Genomic DNA, 23,496 nt, shown 5'->3' on the forward strand with positions numbered 1-23,496 from the left:
GACTAGTCAATAGGAAAGTCTTATGGCTAGACCTAGGCTACTAAAGAAGTTTTCTAGACCTCAACCAAAAGTGAGGTCAACACGCTTGTAGAACCGTTTCGTATTAGTTTGCTTATGCAATCATGATGTGTTGATTGTACTGATTTATCTTAGTATAAATCAGTGCAATTGATACAATGCAATTGTGTTGAAGGGAACAATGCAATGTTATATCTGTTGTGAGAAATCATAACATAAAAATAAACAAAATTATATATAAAAAAATATGAATTCATAAGTTTTTTTTTTCCTCTTGCCTGGGATTGTCTGATTTATCACTATTTATAGAAAATTCTTGTATTGATTTTACTGATTTATCTCAGTACGACTGATGCAATATAGTTGCATCAAAAGAAACATTACAATGTTATATATGTTGTGAAAATAGTAACATAAAAAAAATTGTATATACCTGTATTTTTTTGTTCAGACTCCTGACGTAGTTCTAGGTGCGGCATAGAATATTCCAGAGTTATTTTCAAGTTATTTTTGGGTTATTTTTAATGATCCTGAAATAACCCATAAATAATCTGTGATCTTTATTTTTGGGTTATTTCGATATTTTTGAAAATAACATATAAATAATATGAAAATAACTCAGAAATAACTTCAGCCGCACGTAGAACTACGTCAGGAGTCAACACAGAAAAATTTTTGCCCACAGGTAGGCAAAATTATATAGTTGTTAGGTGCGAAAACCAAACTAAAATTATTTATTATTATTATTTTATTATAAATAATTTATAATAAACGTCACAAGTAGTGAAGTGGTCCAATTCGACCCATTATAAGTTATTGGTGCATCATTTTATTCTAAGAAAAAAAACGTGCCAAAAATTTAAAAGCAAAATCAGAAAATTTGTACAACTTTTATGATTTATGCATAAAAGGTTTTTTTGTAATTGCTGAATATTATTAATAAGTTGTTGTCGTTGTCGAAATTCAGGAAGAAAGGTTGAGGATGAAGAACAGTCAAAATGATAACTTAAACAAATCTGAGGACATTTATGCTTCGCTTTTTCGTGATGAAATTATAAACTTGAATTTATTATTAAATTTAAAACAAAATTTCATTTATATTGTTAATTTGTAAGCTTTATTTTCTTATTAATTGTAGCATTTTGATGCATGTAATATTTAATATTATTTATTCCAAATAGACTATCTTGATTGTGTGCTTGCGAATGAGTTTTTTTTTTTTTTCCTCGTAATTAAGAGAACTGATTTATTACCGCTTGTAGAACCGTTTCGTATTAGTTTGCTTATGAAATCATGATGTGTTGATTGTACTGATTTATCTTAGTATAAATCAGTGCAATTGATACAATGCAATTGTGTTGAAGGGAACAATGCAATGTTATATCTGTTGTGAGAAATCATAACATAAAAATAAACAAAATTATATATAAAAAAATATGAATTCATAAGTTTTTTTTTTCCTCTTGCCTGGGATTGTCTGATTTATCACTATTTATAGAAAATTCTTGTATTGATTTTACTGATTTATCTCAGTACAACTGATACAATACAGTTGCATCAAAAGAAACATTACAATGTTATACATGTTGTGAAAATAGTAACATAAAAAAAATTGTATATAGAAATTAAGATTTTTTTTTTTTTCTCGTGTCTAGGCTTAGTTGATTTATGGTATACAACCATGTTATATTTGTTATACTAATTTATCAAAGTACAACTGATACAACACAGTTGTACCGAATATTAAAATATAATATTGTATCGGTTGTAAAATATCGTAATATAAAAATAAATAAATTTTGTATATATAAATGATAAGGTTTATGAACCAATTACATAAATTTTTTGACACGGCTAAACCCTGAACAAAAAAAAAAAAAAAAAACATATGATCTATATTACTCGTGTCCACTCTTGTGGTTTCAATGTAAGGAAGGATCATGTGCGTTACTCTTCGGGTATAAGAAACATTAAATCTATGGAATTTCTATGGCCAAATGTTGGTTTTTTAAAAAAATACCCAATCTAAACACAAGGGTAAAGTTTTAGAAATCATGAACAAGGGTTGGCTGTCATGCAATTATTAAATTTGTCATTAATCTTAAAAGTAAGTGAATTGTAAATAAATATATAAATAACTAGAACCATTCATTAACTATATCAACTAATCAACATTTGTTGAGATCACAACGAGCAATCAGCAAAGATAAAGCAATTGTGTTGCAATCGATGACACGAGCAGGAGTTAGAACTATTGATGCATTATGGTATCTTATTGAGAAAGTTGGTGTGTGTGTGTGTGTGTGTGTGTGTGTTTTAAATAAGGGCCAATAAAGGCAAACTCACGCAGGATGACACAAGTTAGTTCTCTTGGGTTCTTAGCACAGTCATACTTATGTCAATCTGGAAATTTTAACACCTGTTGCTCACCGGGATCAAGTCAACAAACAATGTTCATTAAGGCATCGCGACCAACACATTGTCCATACCCCATGGAGCCTGACTCCCTATCCATGCACGTATACAGATGCAAATGCAAACAACCATATGATAAAAGTGGTAAGGAGTGTGACTCCCTATTAAGGCATCGCGACCAACACAGTATCCATGCCCCATGGAGCCTGACTCCCTATCCATGCACGCATCCAGATGCAAATGTAAACAATCATATGATAAAAATGGTAAGAAGTGTGTCGTGGAGACAGTGACTCGGAAGCTAGTGTGTCGTGGATATAACGACTCAAATGAATGGTGCGTCTTGGAGGCAATGACCCGGAAGGGTGGGCATGTCATGAAGGCAGCGACTCGATGAATAAGTGTGTCATGGAGGCAGTGACTCGGAGAGATGAGTGTGTCGTGGAGGTAGTGACCCGAAAGATGGGTGGGTCATAGAGGTAGTGACCTAAAAGGGTGGGTGTGACATGGAGACAACAACATAAAGAATTGATGTGTCATATAGGCAGTGACCCAAAAGGGTGAGTGTGTTATGGATGCAGCGACCCGAAAAATGGGTGTATCGTTGAGACAGTGACACGAAAAGGTTGGCCTGTCGTTGAGGCAACAACCCGAATAATGGATGTGTCATGGAGGCATTGGTTCGGAAAGTGCGGGCATACCGAAAAGGCATTGGCTCGAGAAAATGAGTGTACCGCCATGGGCATTGACTAAAAAAAGATAATTCTCACAGGAGAGAATCAAATAAGCGGAGTGAGTGTATGAATAAACCTCAAAATGCAACTTAAGCATATAATAATGATTATGTGAAATATCTTGCAAGAAACACCAGTGCACATGCAAAATACACACTATGCAAGTGAAGTCACCTCTTCGACTTGCTGGGTCGACCAGGGTGATCAACTCGGTGCAACGTAGCTAATTGGCCCAATCAAGTTAAGGTGGTCGGCTGAAATAAAACGAGTGGTCTGTTGAGTCGGGGCGACGGTCGGTCCAAAGTGGTCGGTTGACTGAGTTGGAGGTGATCGGTTAAACAAAAGCGAGGTCGATCGACCAGGCCGAGGAGGCTAGTCAAATCAAAGTGTAGTGTCGGTTGGGTTAGGGCGACCAGTCGAGGCAAAGTGTAATGCCGATCAGTTCAGTCAAAGTGCAATATGCAACATATAAATCACTCACAATTGATCAATCAATAGACATATAGCCGGACCAACCAGCATCATCCAACTAATTTGTCTAGTGTGGGCGATCAAACCCACATTGACACCACATAGCTGGCCAATCAAGAGGTGTATGCCCGAGTCGACTGATATTGTTCGACCAGTTGAATCGTCCGGTGAAACGGCGATTAATTAAGTATGAGGATGTCGGTCATACCTACTATGTATGGGTGACCGAACCCACAAGCATATAAACATACAACGCGATGTGCAAGATGCAATTGATTACAATCAATAGCAAACCAAACTCATTTAATTATCTCATATAGGAATCTAGGGTTTTAGCTCTTGTATATGTGACATAGCCGCCTCTAACTTTTGTGAGGAATGTGGAGAACTTCATCCTCTGATTTCTTATAGAAAAAATTATTGACCGTTTGTAGGACAGATTAGTTACAAAGCTTTTTCCGTCCTACGACCCCTCTCACAATCTTGTATAGTGGGCTAAATATAAAGTTTTTTTCATTCTCCAAAATCTAACTAATCCAACCCCTATAAGAAAGGTTGGAAAGTGTCAAAGCCGTGAGAATTGGGAATTTAACCCACCTAGATTTAGATATATGGTTTATAACTGGAGGTCACTCAAATCTTGCAAAGGATTTGGCAATGAATGAGCTTTTTAATCTGTGGCTTCCTCTTGGAAATCAATGACCTAAGCTTAGCATTCTCGATGAACATCCAATGGTTGGCTAAGAAAGAAACTGCAAAGGGCTTTAAAGAACCTCACCATCGCAGCAGTTGATCGACGTTTGTCACGCTCAAGCCCATGTTCCACATGAAGCTCTCCTAATGGTAGGAGAGAAGCCCATGCAGGTCCATCCCCAAAGTAATGAGGAAGCTCTCATCCAAGAGGAGAATCCGACGAGATTCCATTGCAAAAACAATGATTTATTATGTAGATAAAACGTAAGTTAGTGTGCGCGTAAAAAAATTATTAGAAACTTCACTCATAAAATCTGATGCAAGAACAACTGTTGATTTTTTTGTTAGTTCTTAACACTTTTTTAATAATATGTTGGGCAGATACTTTTTTACTTTTCAGGGCCGCAGTATGACAGTTTTGACGTATGGAGTTAAAAGAATGCAAATTGGCTTGTTGGAAAAAATTTATCGAATTGGTTTAAAAATGGAAGAATGAGAGAAAAGTAGTGTTAGAACTTAGAAATAAACGCACAAAAGCAAATAATGAAAAATATCACAAAACATTTTTAAAAAATTAAAATTAAAAAAAGAAGGGAATAAAGAAACAAATATAATAGTTATGGAGTTCTCCAAGTGGAATAAAAGACTTCTCCAATTTGATTTCTTTTCAATACAAAGCTTCATTTTTTATATGAAATAACAATGATTTATATATAACTTTCTTTTATCATAAATATAGTAATCGACTTATTTAAATGTTAGAAAAATATTTAATACCTTTATACATTAAACCCTAACATATGTGTTAATTTGTAAATTATTAGTTTATATTTTTTCTAATTTTCTAAGATCAAATTAGTAACAAATAAGCTTAGTATGAAAAATACTTATTTTTTTTAGTTATAATGCTACCATTGCATGTAACTATTTTTTACGTATTTTAAGGCTATGTCATCAAAAATTTTACACATTATATAACCTGCTATTTACAAAATCAACCAACATGTTTCATTATTCTTCCAAATTGTTGCTCAAATATCAAAATTCATGGTAAAGCCTCATTTCAATTTTTTTTTTTGTAAATATCAATAGTTTGATCGTGACACGCATAAATACATTGGTTCCATGATTCAAAAAAAAAAATCGTTGCTCAAATATCAAAATTCATGGTAAAGCCCCATTTCATATATATATTTTTTTTGTAAATATCAATAGTTTGATCGTGCCACGCATAAATACATTGGTTCCATGATTCAAAAAAAATGTCTCGGATGCTTAATTTGTAAATACCAATGTTTTTGGTGGTTTGTATGTAATCATCCCTTTTATGAAATAGTATATATGCAAAATAATATGTATGTAAAAAAAATGTGTCTAGGTAGTAAGAGGAGAGGGAAGGTGAGAGAAGTCTTCCTCATTACATTTCTAAGAGAGAATTGAGAATGATTGTAAAGAGAGAAAGACTTGGAGAGAACCTCTAAGGATTTTCTTGTGATGGATTGTGAGGTAAGTTGTATTTGTATTTCTTTTGTTTTGTATAATTATTTTTATATATGAAATTTATGTTTTATTGTATAAATCTCATGAATTCTAAGTAGTATTTTTTATCCTTCTCCATACTTTGAAGATATTGTTTTGTGAAGAATATATTTTGTTTTCCCACGGTTTTTAATGATAATAATTTGTGATGTTTTGAACTCCGATCTTCATTTACTTTTTGATCTAGTCAATTGAAATATTAAAATTTGTTGAGAGACATATGTTCTTAAATGAGATATAATTTCTACAACATATGGAGAATCACATTTGATTTCATGAGAGAGTATGTTATTAATGGGATTAGGTGCAAATAAATAAAGAAATTTACTTTATTGGATGTAGAATTATAGATTTTAAGGTGATAGAGTAAAACCGCTAATTTTGTTCGGTTGATTGGAAACTAATGTGAGATTGTTAGCCCTCAGGGGAGGGAGTAGCGAGAGCTCTCAAGTGGCAGCCGATATCATTCCAGCCTAACCACGGAATTAGGGACCAAACTCTGAATTAATCAATGTTTTTTATAGTACTCGGAAGAGAGTAAAAAATAAAATTGCTCATATTTGACACAAAATAGTAAATGTGTCATCTTATAGATATATGAAAAGATCCAAATGATATGGATATAAATATAAATACTTAGATATTTGAAATGCAAATACATAAAAATTGTATTGCATCAATGTAAATGCCCATAACAAATCACATCCGAGCTGTCCAGATCCTACGGCTATTATTCGCTGTGAGAGCTTAAAGATGCCCCAAAATTTGAACTGCTCTTCGGATCCCGCTCTGAACAGAATAAATATTCCGCAAGTGGCAATTATCCTCACGATTTCTTCACTCACAGCCCGCACTGCCATTAGAGCAACTACGAAGCTTCTCCAGCCGCTCGCCGATTTCGGGCAGAATGCTGGCTTCATCGCGGTCCGAGAAGGAGAAGGCTGTGAATGTGCAGGTTCTTCTCCGTTGCAGGTAAGTAGGTTTAGTAGTCGATTTTTAGGGTTAGGGTTTTGAGTTGTGTTGTTTGATTGTGGGTTCATTGGAGATCATGGCTCGATTGTTTTGGTTATAGGCCTTTTAGCGAGGATGAGCTCCGCAGTAATGCGCCGCAAGTTATAACGTGCAATGAATTTCAAAAGGAGGTGGCTGTTTCTCAGACTATCGCTGGGAAGCTGATTGATAGGGTATTTACATTCGATAAGGTGGGTTTTCTGTTTTATTTTTATGTTGTTTATTTGGATTTTGCCGGTTAATAGTGAAAGAAAATTGTTCCTTTAAATGTTTATAGGAATGGTGGATCCTGTTGTTTTTAAAATAGAGAGTGCTTCAAACTTGTTAGCCATGGAGATTCAGTTTGAAATGCCTTTTTTGCAGTTTGGAAATGGTTGTTACTGCATTTTTTGGGTTTTTATAGTAAGATCACGTGTAGGTTATCGCCTGGAAAGAAGCATTGTGGAAAATCAACTTTTCTGGCGATAGGATTCTGCAGGAAATTTAGTTCTATATGTCTGCTGCCCTTTAAGATAAATGTTAACACTTGAGGTTGCTATGTTGTGAGCTCATTTTCACCCTTCATATTCACAATGACGAGAGCATTTTAGCAATTTAGGGCTCAGTAAGCGTTTTTATGCACACATCCTTGCCCTTGTATTGTTCGGAGGAAAGTTTTTTGGTTCAACTTCATGATCTCCATATAACAATGGAAAAAAAAAAAAACATTTATTCATTCTATTCTTGAGAATTTTACCTACCACACAATTCTTATGTGTTTACTTTTCTAACTCCAAAAGCTTTAGATTTGCATTTACAACACTTTGGTGTCATAAACATATGCTTGAAATGGTGTATTTAACATTTAAAAATTATTAATGGTTGTGTTTTTGATGTGATGTTATAGATTTGAGCGATATGAATGTGAATATAAAATTAGGTTTAGGTGTTTAGATATGTAAATATGTAAGAATTGTGTGGTATGTATGTGAATGTGCCTTTATTCTTTTATCGCGTATGTTGACAAATAAAAAACTGGATGCCGTATTCTTTTAATGAAATGGGGAAGTTTTGGTTTGATTTTTCATTAATTTGATATTCTACCAGCTTCATTCAATTATTTCTCCTTTGAGTTATTTTCATCTCATGCAAGCCAAGTTTCATTCACCTTCATGGCCTTATCATTGTTGTCAACTATAGTGATCTTTATATTTTTATGACATTAACTAATTTTATCTAGCTCAAAAGCTTCACTGTCAGAATTTTACAACAATCATTACAAATCATTCAATAATCACCTGATCTTATTAATTTGTAATCGTTCATTATTATTGGTAGTAAAAGTGATATTCTAAATCATCATTTTATCGAGCATTGTTCTATAATTGTTATTATTACAAGTAAAAATAAAAAAAGGCAATACTATTGTTGACTTACTAGCCCCTCATTTTGAAACTTACATCTCATGCATTTTAAAGTGAGCTTGGAGAATGGGAAATTTGTCCATTTATTCGCTAGCAAACTGATGCTTGAACTTATGGAAGTTCGATCGCTTACTTTTGGACGCTTGCAAAATTAAGCAAATAGATCTTTAATGTTTTACTTGCACGTGTTGAATTGAGGTGTGCTATTCATATCATTCATCGACAATGACACATTTCATATTTAGCTATTTTTTAGGGTTTATTATATTAAATTAATGTGTACATATTTGTTCCTTTTATTTTATTATAAATAAATTTAACTAGGGCACATATGAGGTCCTAATCCCATGCCCAACTCCAAGTCGCATTTAAGGGTAGAAGTTAAGATATTTGAGTGTGATTTAAAGGCAAGAGAAGGAATCTTCATTAAGGTTTAATATCGTCGCAACCGAACATGAAGGTGATGCATGTGCTAATAAAAATTATGATTTATGAGATAATGTTGATGGTTAATATAGTAAATGAAATTTTGGTGACTGGTAACGATGATGACGATTTCTTAGATAGTTAGTTTGATTTCTTATAAAATTTAATACACTTGCAAAAAATTGCTATATTCTGAATTTAAATGTTTGAGGTGCTAAGCACACGAGTTTCATCACTAGTATTGTTTTCATCATTATTATGATTTATTTTTCAGTTAATATTATGTTTATATACATTTTTTATTTATAATGTTTAACATTTTGCGCCATATTTAAAATAGTGCATGTTGCGACATGTGTGGTTAACTATTGGCTCTACTAAAACCTTTGTGTTATGGTTTCTTGTTCACCATAGATAACCATGGTCTTTCCATTTATGGAGACTTTGCAGTGCAAATGATAGTGTACTTTCTCTACATCTATCTTTCATTTACTCATTTTTTTCTTTTCCTACACAGGTCTTTGGTCCGTCAGCTAAACAAAAGGACTTGTATGAACAAGCCATAACTCCCATTGTAAACGAAGTCTTAGAGGGCTTTAATTGTACAATTTTCGCATATGGTCAAACAGGCACCGGTAAGACATATACTATGGAAGGAGAATGCAGAAAAGCTAAGGTGACAATCTATGAATGAAATTCAACCTATGCTAAACTTCATACATTGACCTTCCAAATGTCTATTTGTTTAATTAATGCAAACTTTTTTATTGCAGAATGGACGCAAAGGCCAGTTACCTTTAGACGCAGGTGTCATTCCTAGAGCCGTAAAACAGATTTTTGACGCATTAGAGTGTCAACACACTGAATACAGTGTGAAGGTTACTTTTCTCGAGCTGTATAATGAAGAAATCACTGATTTACTAGCTCCGGAGGAGTTATCTAAAATTGTTTTGGAGGAAAAACAGAAAAAACAATTACCACTCATGGAAGATGGGAAAGGAGGAGTTTTGGTGAAAGGTCTGGAGGAAGAGATAGTGACGAGCGCTGATGAAATATTTTCTCTTTTAGAGAGAGGGTCTTCAAAACGTCGAACTGCTGAGACATTGTTAAACAAGCAATCTAGGTAATGCTTTTGCTTGTATTTTTTTAAAACGGATTTTATGTACATACCACTCAATTCTTACATGTTTACATATCTAACACCTAAATTTTACTTTTTTTACATTTTTGCTATTGAAGTCTTTCTTATCATATAAAAGATATTACCATTTAAACTTTTAAAAGTAAAATACACCTTCTCATGCACATGTATTTAAAAATTGAAGTATCGGTGTTAGATATGTAAATTCATTTGAAATGAGTGATATGTATTCAAATCTTTCTGATTTCATTTTTTACTCATTCAAAACTTATTGCCTGTTTCAGTCGATCACATTCATTGTTTTCAATCACCATTCATATTAAAGAGGCAACTCCAGAGGGTGAAGAGCTTATTAAATGTGGGAAGTTAAATCTTGTGGACCTTGCTGGCTCTGAAAATATTTCTCGATCGGGCGCTAGGGATGTAAGACTATCATAACTACTTCTTGGCATGCTTGGTATTTTTTTGTCTATTTGTCTAAATTGTCTAAATTGTCTTGTATTTTTTATTTGGGAAAGATACTTACATAGCACACAATTCTCATGTATTTATATAACTCACACCTAGAATTTCATTTTTACATTCACAGTACTTTGACACTTTAAACTTATGCATGAGAAGGTGTAATTCAATTTTAAAAGGTGGTAATTGTGCTACTTTAATGTGATATTAATTATTTAAGTGCTACAAGTGTAAATATGAAACTTTAGCTGTGAGATATGCATTGAATAAGAAATTTGTGATTTCCATGTAAATGCTCCTTCTTTAATTTTAACTTTATTATTTTGTGCACCCGCACTTGTTGTAGGGTCGTGCAAGAGAAGCTGGGGAGATAAATAAAAGTTTACTTACATTAGGCCGTGTTATTACAGCACTTGTAGAGCACCTTGGTCACATTCCATACAGGTTCTCTTGAGACTTTGCTTTAGTTTTACTTGGCCGCTTTCCACACTTTGAAAAGATTTCTTTTCTTACTCAAAGTTTGATTGCTTTTATGTTTGAATTTTCAGAGATAGTAAGCTGACACGTTTACTTCGGGACTCCTTGGGCGGGAGGACTAAGACATGTATAATTGCTACAGTCTCACCATCTGTACATTGCCTTGAGGAGACACTTAGCACTTTAGATTATGCTCATAGGGCAAAGAACATAAAAAATAGACCAGAGGTAATTTTTAATCCCCTTTTCTGATTATTTTTTGAAACACATTCATAATAATATTTTTTGTTGGTAGCGAGAGAGAGAGAGAGAGAGAGGTGTCAATATAGTCAATTGATGCTTTGGAAGAGATCAATTTAACTTTAAAACTCTATTAAAGTGCTAATTTAGTCTTCATATTCTTTTAGTATCAGCTGAAATGGTTCACACAAAGGATTATTATAGTGCCTTTATAAATTATGTGACTAAAATGACCCATATAAATAGTCAGAACTATTTTGACACTTTGCTCTATATATATATATATATATATATATATATATATATGTAGAGAGAGAGAGAGAGATTGAATTTAATTTAATTTGATGGAAAATATAGCCTAAGTAACAAAAAATTACAATTTTAGATGCATTGTATATTTAGTGTAATTTGTAATGTTCACATTCTAATTGCTATGAAGGCCCTGATAACCTTTTCACTTATCTTGAAGTAAATGTTTCATAATTTAGAATTTAACTTAGTTTCCTGAAGTCAGGATTTGATCTTTCCACACCCTCTATTGCTTTGTTTATCAACCATATATGTTGTTGCATTTTTGCATACTTGATGTTTTACCATCTAATAGTTATGCTTTCTGCGGAATGGTGAATTTTGTGTTTTTCTTTAAGTTAACAATATGATATCTTTTGTATGAGAATGCTTAGGTGGATGAGTGGCTTGAACCTTAGAGACAAAATACAAAATGAATATATCCGTGATAGAATTGGTGTAGCTTCAGTGGCAGACAAGATTAAAGAGAGCCGTGTTAGATGGGTTTGGTCACATTAAATGTTTACCATCTGATGATCCTGTTAGGAGAGTGGATGTTTTAGATTCGACTTATGTTAAGAAATGCAAAGATAGGCCCAAAAAGACTTAGGCATATTTTATAAAGAATTATCTTAACCTATTTGAACCAATGTTCTGAAAATCGGACCCGACATTGAACCGGCAAAAGGAGAGATTTAAGGTTCAAAGGTTGAATCGGGGTTCGACTGGACGACGTAATAAGTTTTAAATTTTTTTAAATGTGACAAAATTAATATAATTTTAAAAAATGATTGTGAAATGTGTCGAGATGTGTCTGAGATAGAAATAAGGTTGGGAGTATTAATTCTAATCCCCTTAATTAAGAGAATTAGAATTAATTGGTAATCCCTTAAATTGAGGGAATTAGAATTAATTTGTAATCCCTTAAATTAAGGGAATTAGTGAAATAGTTTTCTAGTTTTTTCTACTTGTAATCTCCTATATAATACCTTGTATTATCAATTCAAAGAAGTAAGTGAAATACAAAATTATTTCTCTGATTTCCCACATGGTATCAGAGCCAGGGCTCAAACCCTAGAGAGCACCGCCGCCTGTTGCCGCCATTCGATCCTTTCCGCTTAGGGTCATTCGGCTTTCCTCCTCTATTCGCCTCTAGGGTTGCTTGTAGCCATTTGATTCTTTTCTGCTGCTCACGAGGAAGATCGTCAAGAAGCGAGTAAAGAAGCAGATCTTGCGATCGCTTTGCGGATTCTTTTGCTGCTGAGCTTCTTTGCCGCTACTGAGCCGCTGATTCTTTTATTCGCTGCCTTAATTGCTGCGATTCTTTTACCGCTGCAGTCGTTGATTTCAGTCATCTTTGCTAAATTATTTTAGGTGTTATAGTTTAGTCCACCATCTTTAAGTTTTAAGTTAAACCTCCGATCCACCAGTTTGATCGTCAGTTTATATTGAAAGACATGTGAGCATGAGATAGCTACAATAATAGCACATAGGCTTTTCACTTTGAGTGGTTGTCATTTTATTTTAGGCTTTTAAAATTTCTTTAAAATAAATTATTAATATTACCGCTCAGTTTGTTGTAGCAGCCAAATAAGATTTGAACCGGTTCTCTGATCCACCGGTTCGATCGGCGGTTCAAACTATTCCAACCAGTCCAATTACAAAGTCTGTTATATAGTATATTCTGACCAGACTGTCCATCGGTTCCTTGTAGATTCGGTCGCTCCGATCTAGTTTTCTAAACATTAATTAGAACTAAATGAAAATATAACACGCAATAGGACACAATGGAGAAAAAAAGGATTCATGTAGCCAACGCCACTTAAAATCAGTTTGGGACAGCTTTCTACCTGCTTTGCTTTTTAGAATGCCACCATAGTTCTGTTTGGGGAATTGTTTTCTTGCTGCTTTTAGAAATTTCTGTGTCGAAAACTGTTTTAAACATGAGCTGTTAAAGGGTGGTAGCTGCCAGAAATTTGTGGTCTGACTTTTTGAAAATGGTCACCGCAGTTTTTTTGAAAAACCGTTTCTTCTGCAGGAGCCCTAAACAGGCCTTTAATAAAGGTTTGTTGTTGTTGTTGTTCTTGTTGTAATAATAAGATATCTTTTGGGGTGTAAAACTAAAAAATAATGACTTTGAATTTTCAAAAATTAAGATGAGTGGTTTTAGGTAGTTTTATCTTTATAAATGAATATTAGCTTAACCTGATTTACATGATTTTCTTACAAATGAGTTATTACATCATTCATTGTAAATTTTATGTCTTCTCATATCATTGATATTATATGTGAAAATTACTTATTTACACATGTATAATATATCATTTTTCTAACTGCATGCTACCATCAAATAATTGTGAATAAAAAAAAAGTTCTGTTGTAAAATTTAATATTTTGGTGATGATTTTAAAATTGGATGTAAGAGGGTGTTAACTTTGTATGTAGTTAAGTGTTGAATGTTATATATGTAATTCATATTATATATGTTTAAGTGGTTCCCTTTCATTTACTACTTTTTGTTAAGTCATCTAGTTGAATTAAGTTTAACATGTTTATTATACCTCTGAATTTCAGGTAAACCAAAAAATGATGAAATCAACACTAATTAAGGATTTATATGGAGAAATAGAGCGCCTTAAAGCAGGTGGACCATGAGTTTGTAAGCTTCTTTTTTTATTCATATTTACTGCCACTACCAGAAGTTCTTTATTATTTTACAGAGGTTTATGCTACTCGCGAAAAAGTTGGAGTTTACATACCAAAAGAGAGGTACTACCAAGAGGAGGCTGAAAGAAAGGTATTGGCATGTTTTGTTCTGTTAAATTTTAGTTATCACAATGCCATTATTTATTATTATTTGTATTTAATTTGATCGTGATTTCTTTGATAACAAATGTGGATGTGACATCATGAGATGTGCAGTGTACTTCCTCATTTCTACAATTTAGCTACAGGGGCATTTACATACATACCATCCTATTCCTATGTATTTACATATCTAACACCTATTTATTACTTTTACATTAATGCCATCAAAATCTTTCATATCACATAAGAAGTACCTCCATTTTAACTTTTGAAAAGTGAAATCCACCTTTTAATGTATAATCAAAGTGGCATGTGTGTAAATATATAATTTTAGGTGTTGGATATGTCAATACATAAGAATTGAGTTGGGTATGTATGCAAATCCTCCTTGGTTTTATTGTTACATCCAATCTTCTCTGTTTCAGTTTTGATTTTGCCTTATTGAAAATGCACGTAACGTTTTTCTTTTTCCCATTTTATGTTTTTTTTTCCATCTAGGCAATGATAGATCAAATTGAACAAATGGGCGTGTTGCTTGAAAACAATCAGAAGGTCAGTTTTCTTTATTTTGAACAAGATTTCAACCCAATTTGTAATATTCTGCTGTCTTGGTTGCGTTCAACTAATTCCTTTATTTTATAACAGCAAATAGATGACCTTCAAGGAAAGTATGATTGTCAACTGCTGAAGTCTATTGATCTGAGTAAAAAGCTAGAAGCTACAGAGGTGAATTTAGATTGATTTTTTTTTTAACATTTGAAGGACTGTGCATCATATGAAATTCCTCTATGTTTTTTTTTTCCGGGAAATTTACATAATTAACACACAATTATTATGTATTTACATATCTCACACCCAAGCTTACATATTTACACACATAACACTTTGTGTTTTAAGCAATTAAACCTATGCATGAAAATGTGTATTTCACTCTTAAAAATAGGTAATACTACTATTTTTTATGGGTTATTAAAGATTAGAGTGTTAAGTTTTGGTGATAGGTAAATACATAAGAATTGTGTGCTATGTATTTAAATGCCCCCTTTTTTGTTTCTTGTGCAGAGAAGCTTGGATCACACTAGCAAACTACTAGGCACAGCAAAGGAAGATCTGCAACATGCCAATTATAAATTGAAGGAGAAAGATTTTGTTATTGCAGAGCAACGGAACGCAGGTCTGTATGTGTAAAATGATCTCATTTTTCCAGAATATGAGAAGCTGAATTTCTCTAACTGTTTGTTTGTCTCAGAGAATGCTTTGGCACATCAAGCCTGTGTTTTGAGGGCTGACTTAGAGAAATCTATACAGGACAATGCCTTACTATTTTCTAAAATAGGTATTACTTAACGTTGAATGACTCTAGGTGCTTCATTATTTTTCTTTCTGATAGCATCATGTAGCCAACTCCCCTTAGTGGAATAAAAGCTTGTTGTTGTTGTATAGCATCCCTTGCAATACTAAATTCTTTGGAAGATTTAAATACATACCATTCAGTTTTATGTATTTACATATCTATCACCTAAGCTTCATTCTTACGTACATACCACCTTACCTATACATGAAAAGGTGTAATTCATTTTTTAAAAATTAAAATGGTGGTGTTTTTGATGTGGAATGAAAAATTTTGGCGGTATAACTGTAAAAAGCAAAGTTTGGGTGTTAGATATGTAAATACATAGGAATTTGGTGGCATGTATGTAAATGCCTCTAATTTTCTTTCTATGTGCTTGTGGCACAGCTAGAGAAGACCAACTAAATTATGCAAATAGGTCATTGGTTGACAAATTTCAAGCTGATTTGGCAAAGAGAATCAGTACTATTTGTAGCCTTCTTGTTTCATCCATTAAAAGACAGAATAAACACCTACAGTCAGTTGAGAATCTTAGCAAGTCATGTCTAGATTTTCATGATAAGGTAAATGAAGAAATTTCTTCCGCTGGTTTGTGGTTTTTATTTTGGAAAATTTACATACATACCACATAATCCCTTTGTATTTACATACCTGACACCTTTAGTTTGATATTTACACTTATAACACTTTTGTGTCATGAACCTATGCATTAATAGGTTTACTTCATGTGATATTGAATATTAGAGTGTTGTGTACGTAAATATGAAAGTGTAGGTGTTAGATATGTAAATACATAAGAATTGTGGTATTTATGTAAATGTCCCTTTTTTATATGTCCCTTTTATTTTCTAACACAAATTGATAAAATATTGATTTGTTCAAGCTACATTGAACTCAGGCTCTAATTGAGTTGGAAAAGAAGGTTTCTGCATCAAGGTTGATGTACGCGTCTCACACAGAAGGAATACAGAATACAATTCGCTTGCACAAAGCAACAAATAATGCAAGCTTGGAGGAGTTGTCAAATATGGCTTCTGAAAATAGCTGTTCTCTTGATCACGTGAGTATATCATTTTGCAGTCATTTAGGGGCCCTTTTGGATCAGTTTTGTTTTTTATTTTATATTTTGTACTTTTATTATGTTATTTATATTTTGATTTAGATAGAGACGTGTGGCTATTTGATTAAAGGATTGTTGTCTTTAGAGCACATTGAGCACATAAAAGATATTTTAAGGGTTTCCAAAAATTTGTTAATTTGTTTTTAGAAACACAATTAAAACAATATAAAAACACTCTAAATAAATATTTTTAAAAACAAAAAATGAAATTAAAAACTAAAATTAAAATTGATCCAAAAACAGCCCTTACAAATTAAAATTTTGCCATTTACTTAGTATTTATGTTTACCTGTTTTATGTACTCTCTCTCTCTTTCTTTTTGGGGTTACAGCTACTTGCTCTCGGTGGAGCCGATGCAAATTTGATTTTCACTGATCTACAAGGCACTTTATCTAATCTCAGAGGAGAAATTGCACAGTTTACAAGGGAGCTTCGTGAGGTCTGCTAGTTCATTGCATCTTTCATTCAAGTTTATATTATTTAGGATGTTTACTTTGCATATTAAAAACTGGAGATAGATATGTAATTATGTACGGAAAACTGTTTATCTGTAGAGATTCAATACTAGTTCAGATCATACAAATGAAATTTCCAGCTTTGTTTTTGAACTTCTCGATGAACTAAGAGAAAAATCTAATGAGCTTCAATGCCATTCAATTCGGGTTCATGATGCTCAAACCCAAAGCATCAATGAATTCCAGAAGGCCTATGAGGTACATTCTTTCTTTCATTCATTTAAGCCCCTCTTCTTAATACAGATAAGAGTAAAGTGCCAAAATTATCCCGTGACTGGTTTATATGAGACCATTTTAGTTTCAGAGTTTATGAAAGTGCAAAATTAATTCCTAGAATTTTTAATATTTGGCTCAAATAGTTCTCATGGAGCCGAATTTATAGAATTTAGAGACCAATTTTGCACTTCTATAGACTCTAGGACTAAAATGGCCTCACTTAGGGGGCTATTTTGGCACTTTAACTCATTCAGATAACACTAACATTTCAATTCTTTCAAGCAGGAGCAGATAAGATCCGACGCAGAGAACCTTATAACTCAAGTCACAACCTTAGTTTCCACTCAAATGAATCGACAGAAAGCACTGGTGTCGACTCAATTTACATCGTTAAACTCACCTAACTCGTCTGAAAATCGATAAACTAAATGATTTCCTCAACCTACAGGTTGATGCCAAGCTCAACGGTCTGAGAGATGCTGCTTTGGAAAACAAAACTTTCCTCGACAAACACACATCGTCGGTGGCCGTCGTAACTAGCGACGCAAAGCGAAAATGGAAGGAATTTTACGTGCAGACGCAGAATGATTTGAGGGATGGTTCCGACTTCTCTAGTGTGAAGCACTGTAGATTGGAAGCCATACTTCAACAATGGTGAACATCTTGACTCGTTCTCCTCTCCAGTTTGTCCCTATATTCACACCTTCTTGTCCATGACCCTTTTTCCTTAATTTTTACAGTGTTAATACCGCTGATGCTGCATCCCAACAATGGGAGAAGGTCCATGATTCTGCCGGAGAAATGAGCGCCAAGCATGTTAAAGACATGGAGGCTCTTGTTAGGTAATATATTAATCATTTTTTGATTTAAGTTTACTTCTTTACAATATTGAACAATCACTGGATCCTTCTCAAGGAACACTATGGAGAGCAATGACCAACATGATACTGAAATTGATACCTTGCGTTTGTTAGTGGATGAACATGCTAAGAAGCATAGCACAGAAATCATTAATCACTTCGACGGTATGTTGTTTATGGCAACTATTCATGTTAGGATTTGTGAATTAGTTGATGTTACAATCTGGTGGCGTTATGGTATTGTTGGGTGCTTAAATGAGTTGAGTTTCAGCAAGCTTGAATGTTGGTAGTAGTCTGGTATTTTAGTTGGTCAAAAACTGAAAATTAAACTGAGCAAAATAAGGTTGGCTTTTTTATTTTTAAAATCTCAATGTTTGGTTTTTGGTTATTGGTTATTCGTTCTATTTTAATTCTCATCAAGCGAACAATGAAAAACTAAACATTCAAAATTAAATGAAGGATTCATAAGATTAAATTAATATTATACATATAAGATATATAATTCTTGATTTTTATTCATAGCTGAATTCTCTCTAACTACAAATTTTTTTTGTTTTCTTTTAATAATTGAACCGTTTAAATTGAATTAACTTTCAGAATGCTCAATTCAACTTTATAAAAAATTTGATGGATTTGGTTTTTTTATTTGGGATTTAGGTTGCAATTGGTTTGACCAATTTAAATACCGATCCATTCAAATCGGCTGAATGCTCACTTCTAATATGTTAGCTTAATTTCTTAAGCAAATGAGCTGAAATTCTTCGTTTATGTTCAACTCGTTAACTTATTGAGTTGAATACAAGTTCCTCACAAATCAAAAACTCTTCTGGAAAGTCATATATAAATTATAGAACATATATTATCATACATGAGCATAATTGTACGATTATATACCATTTCAACATATATTTGCACGCTGTTAGCAATTATGTTAGGAAATAATTTATTTCTGGGAAGCTACGAGGAATAAATTATTTCTTTGGATTAGGAGTTATTTCTTTTTCTATTTTATGTTATTTTATCTATCACCAAATAACTAATATGAATTGATTAATTGGAGATTTAGGAGTTATATCTTTCCTTTCATGTTATTTCCTTTTATTTTATTTGTTATTCTATGATTCATGTAAGAGTTATTTATACTCATTTTCATATCTAAATATATTCTGCTTTATTCCACATTATTATAAATTTTAACATGACATTAGAGCCTAATTTCGTACCCTAGTCATCCGTCATCCTCCAGAACCACCAGACTCCCTTCCTGCCATCCTCCGTGCGGGAAGGGAGGGGCACTCACCTTTGTATTTGAAACAACAATTTTTCTTCTTTTATCCCCGCGGGGCCTCCCGCAGTTTTTCCTAATAGCCACTGGCCTGCTCTGCATCCACCCAACCCTTCATGATTTCCTGTAGTTAATTTACTACAGCTTTTTTTCTGCAGTAAATTTCTACCTCCTGACCTAGATCTGTCACTGATCAATTTTCTAAAATTTCTCAGTCAATTTCCTGGAATTTCCCTGAAATTTATGCCACTGCTCCTTACCGCAGTAAATATCTAGGTTTTTGTCGTTGTTCCAAGGACCGCTTCAGTCCACTGATTCGTTTTCTAGGTTTTTTCACTGCTCCAAGGATTGCTTCAGTCTGCTGCATCCCTTTACCATTGCCCCTTTCCTGCATTAAATTGTTTTAGTCTACAAGCATTAGAGGATTTTTTAGGAGATGCTTTGTTCCAAAGGAAAATCAAGAAGCGAAATGGCTATTCTCATATCATCTCTTGTTCAAGAAAATCCGTGCTTCAAGGTTTAAGGAACTTGTAAAACCTTAACATCTTCTGCCAGCAACTGAGGTCACCATATATCCCATGCATGTTTCCGAAGAGATTATTTCTTCTCTAGAATTGGATCAGCTAAGTTCTTTCTACATAACAAAGCTATGCACTAGTAGAGACTTTGGGCCGTATTTGAGAGATTTCAATGTTGTAATGTTATTATGTCTGATAGATGAGAATAGTAAATCAATCCTGCAAATGATATCTATTGTTTCACTAGAGCACCCAAGAAAGGAGAACGATATGATAATCTCTGAATACATCCACTTCCAGAGAGGCTCTCTTGATATTGTCACCTTTAAAAGCCCACTCGCAGTCTGATCCTTCCCTAGAGGATTTCCGTCACCAGCTCTTCCTCCTGTAGTAGGAATCCTTCAATGGTGGCGCTGATGTCTTGGACCAACTGTTCCTTAGCTAGTGGTGTTGTGGCGGCCCTTCTATCGGCGACGATAGATCGACATGCCGGATGGACCTACTCGTAAAGGTTCCTCATCATCCTTGGAAAAAGGAAGACACTTCCCATGTGGCAGCAGAAAGATGAGTTCCTTTAAATTCTTCGTCACAACCAGACCCTTGGGGAAACTGGGAGTGGCAAGACCACCCTGATTCATCAATTTGTTTGGAAGAGGAATTCTTAGAGAAACTTTTGATGGTCGCTTGTACGCAACCTTGCGGAGTGTCAACAATGTTTATTTCTCGTCGAGTTGTTGAGGAGATGCACGTAGCAATCAGAGAAGCGAGAAGCAATGGCTGACACTCTTTTGGAGAGGTCCTTCCCGCTAGTTTTTTACACATGTTTCCTGCAGCAGGTGGCTTCTCTAATTTTTTGCAGGTCCCTACCGTAGGAGGAACAGCTTTTCGTGGAGGTCCTTCGCGTTGTTTTTTGGCGTCTGTTCTTTGCAACAATCTGTGTTCCTGGTTTTCAACAGACCGACTTCCCTAATTTCCTCTGGTTGTCCAGATTTCCTGCAATTCGACTTCCTCAATTTCCAGTAGTCCAACTTCCCCGATTTTCAATTGTCCGGCTTGCCCGATTTCCAATAGACCGACTTCCCCGATTTCCAATAGTCCGACTTCATTGATTTTCTATAGATCCTCCTCTGGAGCTATTCCTACAGCAAGCCCTCCTCCAGAGTTTTTTCGTGCATCAAGGCCTACTTCCGGAGTTATTTCTTTTTTTCTAAAGGCAAACCTTACAGTTTTTTATGTAGGTTGTTTACTTTCTTGCAAACTTCTCTGTAACATTATCTGTATGAATCTTCTAACTACAGATACCGTAGGAACTGTAATCAAAGACAACAACAATCAATTAGAAGTCAGTTTTTCCTGCATTAGACCCTGCAAACTCTCCTATAACATTATTTCTAGGAGTCACACATTGCAGGAACTGCAACCAACAGTATGAGATGAAGGCCTCAAGTTCTGCCTCACAGTTTCTTTCTCGTCCACTGTTTGATACTTTAAAATCCAAGTTGAACATAATTTTCCGCAATATTTCAAATTTAGGGGGAGTGTTAAAAGTTATATTAAGAAATAGTTTATTCCTGTGAGAAGTTATGAGTAATAATTTATTTACTTAAATTATGAGTTATTTTCTTTCATATTTTATATTTATTTTCTTGGATTAGGAGTTATTTTCTTTCCTATTTTATGTTTTTCTATTTTATGTTCTTTTTTTTATCTCAAAATAATTAATATGAATTGATTAATTGAGGATTTAGGAGTTATATATTTTATTTCCTATTCTATCTATTCTATGATTTATGTAAGAGTTATTTATATCTATTTTCATATGAATAAAAATATTTTGTTTTATTCCGCATTATTCTGAATTTCGACACACCCATATTTCTATTTTTTTTTTTTTTTAAACAAATGTAAACATAATTTACCTATTATTGAGCCCAACACGATTTAACAAAAACCCTACATTTATGTGTTTCAGCCGTGTTGGAATATGAGAGAGAATCAGTATCACGGGTGATGGAAGCAGTGGAAGCCCACTCTTCATGCCTGCAAGAGCTTACCAAAGATCATACTAGCATGGCTTCCAACATCGACTCCTGCACTAGAACTACTTTTGAGCAGGACTATATGGTTTGCTGAATGATCAAAAAATTGGAATATTCACATGCATGCCACTCAATTCTTATGTATTTACATATCTTACACCTTATCCATGCCTGAAAAGGCATATTTCACTTTTTCTTTAAAATTAAAATGGTATTATTTTTTTATGTGATATGAAAGATTTGGGTGATATAAATATAACAGGTAAAGTTTATGCATCAGATATGTAAATACATGAGAATTGGGTGGCCATATAATCTGAATGAATTTGATTGTAATGTTTTATTAAACCAAAACACAGGATTATGAGCCTAGTGGGGAGACTCCATTGAGGTCCGAACCAGACTTGCCGAGCAAAGGGATGATTGAATCGCTTCGAACAATGCCGATGGACGCTCTCCTTGAGGAATTCAGGGAGAATAACCCATATGAATCCACAAAGGAGCCCAAACCATCTCTCATACCCCGCTCTCCCCTCATCCAGCTGAACTAGAGAAGGTATATAATGGTGTCTTTTTGTTACATTTTTTTATGATGAATTCTGAATGTTGGGAGTTTACTCAGCTCCCTTAATCACACAGCAATGTTAATTAATTGACTTTGAGCATGATTTGTTGTGGTAAAAAAAGATTAATTGGCTTGAGATTCCGCTATATCTTGTAAGCATATGTATTGATAGTTGGTGTTATTAATAGCTTTGTGGATGTTTTGAGTATGATATATAACTTTGTAGTCATGTTATTAATAATGAAATTTGACACTTCTGAGTTATTCTTAGGGCTAGTTATATGCATGGGAACTATTGAATTTGAGCATTTATGCATGCCACGGTCGAATCATTATGAATTTGATAGGGAATCAAAAATATGAATTGGAGATGAAAGTGGGTGTTGGTTCTATAAATAGTAAAGTTTGGAGTGTTATGTAATTGATTTGGTGCGTTTATGTCTTGTCATATGAAATTCATGATATTGAAGTTATAAGATTTTGGTTGTTTTATAAGATTTTTTTTATATAAAATGTTAAAAAATTTTGTTTTAAATGTATAATCAGATATAGACCTTATATCAATGAATATATTGTGATTAATGTTATACATAAAATTATAATGATGGTATGATCCAAATAATGGAACATTTGTGTTGGGATATATACTTGTCAAAGTAGGTTAGAAATCATCTCAAATTTGTAAAATTGTTTTGAGGTTGGTGTGCTGTATCAGCAATCATTTAAAGCTTATATGCTAGCCTTCAATTTGTAATATATATACTATGTATATATATATATGATTATTATATACATAGCTCCCAATTTCTATTCATTTACATATCTAACCTCTAAACTTTTTTGCATTTATACCACCGAAATATTTCATATAACTAGAAAGATATATTAATATAATTTTTTA

At 33.5% G+C, this 23,496-nt stretch overlaps 1 protein-coding gene across 1 annotated transcript; it reads left to right on the forward strand.

The window, feature by feature from the left end:
- Positions 1-6,663: 6,663 nt before the first annotated feature.
- On the forward strand, positions 6,664-22,836 carry LOC110022469 (kinesin-like protein KIN-5C; the record flags this gene model as incomplete). Its single annotated transcript, XM_020721423.1, is given in 23 exon segments — positions 6,664-6,842; positions 6,943-7,072; positions 9,228-9,386; positions 9,484-9,833; positions 10,136-10,274; positions 10,660-10,757; positions 10,862-11,018; positions 13,893-13,962; positions 14,039-14,115; positions 14,625-14,678; positions 14,772-14,852; positions 15,189-15,300; positions 15,376-15,462; positions 15,865-16,040; positions 16,376-16,537; positions 16,929-17,036; positions 17,152-17,310; positions 17,614-17,697; positions 17,777-17,982; positions 18,069-18,170; positions 18,244-18,353; positions 21,964-22,115; positions 22,390-22,836. Coding segments are annotated over 23 exon segments (3,030 nt in total). The 5' UTR covers positions 6,664-6,777.
- Between the last annotated feature and the right edge of the window lie 660 nt (positions 22,837-23,496).

The sequence above is a fragment of the Phalaenopsis equestris genome, unplaced genomic scaffold (genome assembly GCF_001263595.1).
Source record: "Phalaenopsis equestris unplaced genomic scaffold, ASM126359v1 Scaffold000191, whole genome shotgun sequence".
Classification (NCBI taxonomy): Eukaryota; Viridiplantae; Streptophyta; class Magnoliopsida; order Asparagales; family Orchidaceae; genus Phalaenopsis; species Phalaenopsis equestris.